The sequence below is a fragment of the Bos mutus genome, chromosome 15 (genome assembly GCF_027580195.1).
Source record: "Bos mutus isolate GX-2022 chromosome 15, NWIPB_WYAK_1.1, whole genome shotgun sequence".
Classification (NCBI taxonomy): Eukaryota; Metazoa; Chordata; class Mammalia; order Artiodactyla; family Bovidae; genus Bos; species Bos mutus.
The window spans coordinates 32,801,252-32,806,345 of NC_091631.1; the positions used below are offsets into that span (position 1 = coordinate 32,801,252).

Consider the following 5,094-nt stretch of genomic DNA (forward strand, 5'->3'; position numbering starts at 1 on the left):
CTAAAAGGGGGTGGGAGAGGGAAAAAAAAAGAAAAAAAAAAATCCCAAAGAATCTACAGAACAAGTCAAAACATAAGAATAATAAAAATTTTCTTGAGTTACTGCTGTCAGAGTCCTTTCCCTCACTGGGAGTCACAGTCCACCTCACCTCCCCAGGATGCCCTCCAACACTGTGCTTGTCTCAGGACCTGCTGTGGGGGCAGCTCAGATTCTAATCTGGTCCTACTCCTGTGTATTCTTGCCTCCAATGTCTACAGCTGTCAGAACTAGTGTGTTTTCTTTTGTGGGCACTCTCAGTGTCCTTTTATATATTCCATAGACACAGAGTCTGCCTCGTTGATTGTGTGGATTTAATCTGCAGCTTGTACAGCTGGTTGGAAGGTTTTGAGTCTTCTTCCTTAGCCACACTGCCCTGGCTTTCAACTGTGGTTTTATTTCCACCTCTGCATGTGGGTTGTCCACTGAGTTTGCTCCTGAGGCTGCCCTGGAGGACTTGGGTTTGCCCAAGTGAAGGCCAAGTATGGAGGTGGTGAAGTTGCTTAGGTGGCAGGGGTTCTGGTAGCACCAGGTACTCAGGGGAGTTGATGTCTAGGACAGCAGGAAATACAGTGGTCTAGAAGGGTACAGCAACTAGAATTGGACAATACACTCCAGCATTCTTGCCTGGAGAAGCCCCTGGACAGAGAAGCCTGGCAGGCCATAGCCCACAGGGTCACAAAGAGCCGGACATGACAGAAGTGACCCTGCGTGCATAGATGCAAGACTTTTTTTTGACTGTGGCAACTCTGCCCCAGTGAGGGCTGAGCGTGAAGGTGGCTAGCTGCTTGGCTTGCAGGGACCCTGGTGGTGCCAAGTGTGCAGGGGACATGGACTGCCTCTCCCCAGGAGTTGTGGTCCTTTCAGAGTCCTTTTTCGAGCCACTTGTAGCTGATGATCAGAAGGCCTCTTTGTCCAGACTTTCTCCATAGCTCTGCCTGTTCAGACATTTAGAGGACTCCCTTGCCTGAGGTCCTTCTCTGTTGTTCAGTAGGTCAGGCACATAGAGGGGGCCCCTGGCTGAGTCCTACTCTGTAGATCAGTGTGTCAGGTACTTAAAAGGGGCACAATGGGTGGGGTTGTACTCTGTAGGTCTGTGTGTCAGGGGTTTGATGGGCCAGCTTCTCTATTGTTCAGCTGCCAATGCTGGCGTGTGGGGAGAGAGAGTCTGTGGTGATGACTCCACCCCTACACGTGACTCAGCAGTATTGCCTTGCTTCCATGGCTGCCTGGCTTTCCTCCACAGGCATTTCCTACCACAGTCTCCCTCACATCCCCTCGATCTGTCTCTCTGCAGTCAACAGCAGCCCTCACCCTGGAATTGCTCCACAATTCCTAAAATCCAGCTCCCAGCCGCTCTGCCTTCTAGGGCACCTGCATCCCTGTCTGAAGTGTGGCTGCAGCAAGGACTGTCTGATTCTTATTATATTTAGGGTGCCACAGATCAGCTGTTTCACTCTCAGCCTTAAATGTTTCTCTTCTGACTCAGAGAACTGCCCCAATGTGGTTATCAGACCCCTGCTTCAGTTCCCCCCACCTGCTGAGGGCAGGTCCAGTCCTACTAACACTCCTGTTTTTCCCCCTAGTTCCTTCATCCTACTTTAGTTCTATATATTATTTTCCATTGGTCAGGTACTTCTGTCTGCTCTCAGCTGGTGTTCTGCATGCACTTCTGTGTATAAAGGTGTAATCCTGATGTATCATGGAGAGAGATATACTCCATGTCCACCTATTCCTCTGCCATCTTCAACAGTAAATTATTTTGTTCTCTGCTATTCCTTCCTCCTTGAGAAGGCAATGGCACCCAATTCCAGTACTCTTGCCTGGAAAATGCTGTGGACCGAGGAGCCTGGTGGGTTGCAGTCCATGGGGTCGCTAAGAGTCGGAGACGATTGAGCGACTTCACTTTCACTTTTCACTTTCATACATTGAGAAGGAAATGGCAACCCACTCCAGTGTTCTCACCTGGAGAATCCCAGGGACGGGGGAGCCTGTTGGGCTGCCATCTATGGGGTCGCACAGAGTCAGACACGACTGAAGCGACTTAGTAGTAGTAGTATTCCTTCCTCCCAAACTATTTTTCCATGTTCACTGACTTCTTAAATTTCCATTTTGCATTTATTTACCTGTATCCACTCACATGCGTGAGGATTTCTAGCCTCTTTACGCCAACCACTCTTTTGTCCTGGTTAGGTAAATCTACTCATCCATGGTGTAAGCTAGACTCTGGGAGTGTAATACATGTTGGTCATCTCAACAAAAAGGACAAGGAGCTTAGACATCATGAGATGGCATGTCTGAAATCTGAATACCGACATGGAAGACTAAGGCTGCTATTTTCAGTCACAGGAGGAATGCTGGATCTCTATGAGTTCAGAGTTTGTCTAGTAAAAAACCTATTACTGCTCCAATCTCCATGAAATTCCATGAATTAGCACAATTCTAGAAGATTTGACATCGTATTCCAGAAGGCCTGGACTCCTGCTCACAGAATTCAGTACCATGTTTACAAGCCACAGTATTAGCATTTTTATATTCATTATTATTCCAGGCTATATCATACATGCTAATTATATCATCTTCCTTCTGTTTTTGTAAATCAAAGCCAACAGCTTTTACGAGTTTAATGCTGCTAGACCAAATTTAGGATAGAGTCTGTGGAACTGGGTAGAGTGGACACTAATAATGAAGGTGGTAACCATAGACCTCATGGTACAAAAATACAGTCACAGAAGGATTATTATTTTTTTTTTTTCAGAAGAGGGACCTTCTAGACCCTAGGGATTAATAGTTCTGTGTGAGATGGGTTTGGGGTTGGGACTAATTACAGCAGAAGTATAAATTTTCTCTATAGTTATGACAATTATATAAAGTCAGATGGGGAGATATTGCTGTAATCTGATCCTGAAAGGATCATGCATATGAATTATGGACATGGCTAAGGCAGGTGGTGCTGCTCAAGGCTGGGATCTAGGAGTAAGGAATTGCCAGACATGAGGGACATGAGTTCTGACAAATATTGATAAACAATGATCCCCTGAATAGGACTGGAGCTGTAAGGAACAGAGAAGCATAAGGTAGGTGTTGCGGAATATTTTTTTGGTAGGATAGGTAAAGTCTTCCACTTTGTTTTTGTTAATCTCAGTTTTTCTTAAAATCATAGACCAAAAAGGATATTTTAAAATAAGGCACAATCTTTTTCCTCCTGTCCAGAATTTTTAGTCAATTTCTACAGATGTTTCAATAGAAAGTTTGATTTAGAAAAAAAAGAAAACGTTGAAGGTAATGACTTTCTTGGTCTGTCCATCTTGAGTGAGTCTCGCTTAGCTGAGGTGTTCAGAGAACCTCCCAAGCAGAGATACCCCTAGCTCCAATTTGCCACACCAGCCACTTATAACAGAAGAAGAAAATAAAACAAGGAGGGAGGATTCAATTTCTTCTTTACTACTCCTCACAAACCTGCTTCTTCATCCCCAGGAGTGTTACTGAGTTTCCTAGAGCCATTATTTCATAGCCTTATGAGAGAACAATTATCACTGCTTTCAGCTTACACTCTGCAGCCCTAAAATTTTTCTTTCTAGAATTAAAATTCAAGTATCATCCCATGTCAAAGGTCTTTGATGTTCATTACTAACATTAAGCTGAATCATCTCGTACTGCACTCATGTAACCTCTTATATGTCACTTTGCTAGAGGATTTTCTTCGTGATAAATTTAAAATGACACCAGCTTCATCTAACTTGTCATGTTTTGCTTTATTTCAAAGCACTTATTTTTCTACCATCTACCTGCTGTACATGTGTATATATAAATATATATGTGCATTATATATATACGTATATGTATACACATGTATACATGTACATATCTGTTGTTTTTTGACTACTGTCTCATTTCTGAACTAGTAATATTATGAAATCAAAGACTTTGCTTTCTACACTTAGCAAAATTATTGTTTTTGAAGATGTAAATGAATCCATACTTCAAAAGCTAGCATATAATCTCCTTCACAATTTCCTACTGATCAGTGCTCACAATTTACTATATTCTTTTCTTTGAGATGGTTTGACTTTTTAAATTATTTGATCATTTGTTTGTCTTCTCTGGGATTCCAAGAGAATAGGGAGAAGATGTTCCCCTCAAATGCCACTGACTTCCACCCCTCCTCTTTCCTCCTGCTGGGAGTACCAGGCCTTGAAGAGATGCACGTTTGGATTGGATTTCCTTTTTGTTCTGTATATTTGATTGCCCTTGTGGGGAACAACATTATCCTGTTTGTGATCAAGAATACCCAAAGTCTTCATCAGCCCATGTTTTACTTCTTGGCTATGTTAGCCTGCATTGACCTGGGTCTGTCTACATCCACCATCCCTAAGATGTTGGGCATATTCTGGTTTAATTTAAAGGAAATCAGCTTTGGGGGTTGTGTCACCCAGATGTTCTTCATTCATATATTCACTGCTATGGAGGCTGTCGTGCTGGTTGCCATGGCCTTTGACTGCTATGTTGCCATCTGCAATCCTTTGCGGTATAGTCTGATTCTCACTAACAGAACTATTGGTTTCATCCTCATCGTGGTGTTTGGTGTTAATTTCATTTTGGTTATCCCTCTGGTGTTTCTCATCTTGAGGCTTCCCTTCTGTGGACACCATATAATCCCCCACACTTACTGTGAGCACATGGGAATTGCTCGACTTGCCTGTGCCAACATAAAGGTGAACATGATATTTGGATTGATTCTCATATCCATGGTACTTGTTGATGTGGTTCTGATTGTCATCTCCTACATGAGAATACTCCAAGCTGTCTTCAGCCTTCCTTCTCGGGAGGCCAGACGAAAAGCCCTTAATACCTGTGGCTCCCATATCTGTGTTATTCTAGTCTTCTTCACTCCAGCATTTTTTCTCCTTCATGACCCACCGGTTTGGCAGGAATGTCCCCATATACATTCATATTCTCCTGGCTAATCTATATGTTGTTGTTCCACCTGCCCTTAATCCTGTTATTTATGGAGTGAGGACTAAGCAGATTCGGGAGAGGGTTTCAAGCATCTTTTGA

At 43.3% G+C, this 5,094-nt stretch overlaps 1 protein-coding gene across 1 annotated transcript; it reads left to right on the forward strand.

The window, feature by feature from the left end:
* The first annotated feature begins 4,166 nt into the window (after window positions 1-4,166).
* LOC102284507 (olfactory receptor 52E8) lies at window positions 4,167-5,094 on the forward strand. The gene is given in 2 exon segments (XM_005896290.2): window positions 4,167-4,934; window positions 4,936-5,094. Coding segments are annotated over 2 exon segments (927 nt in total).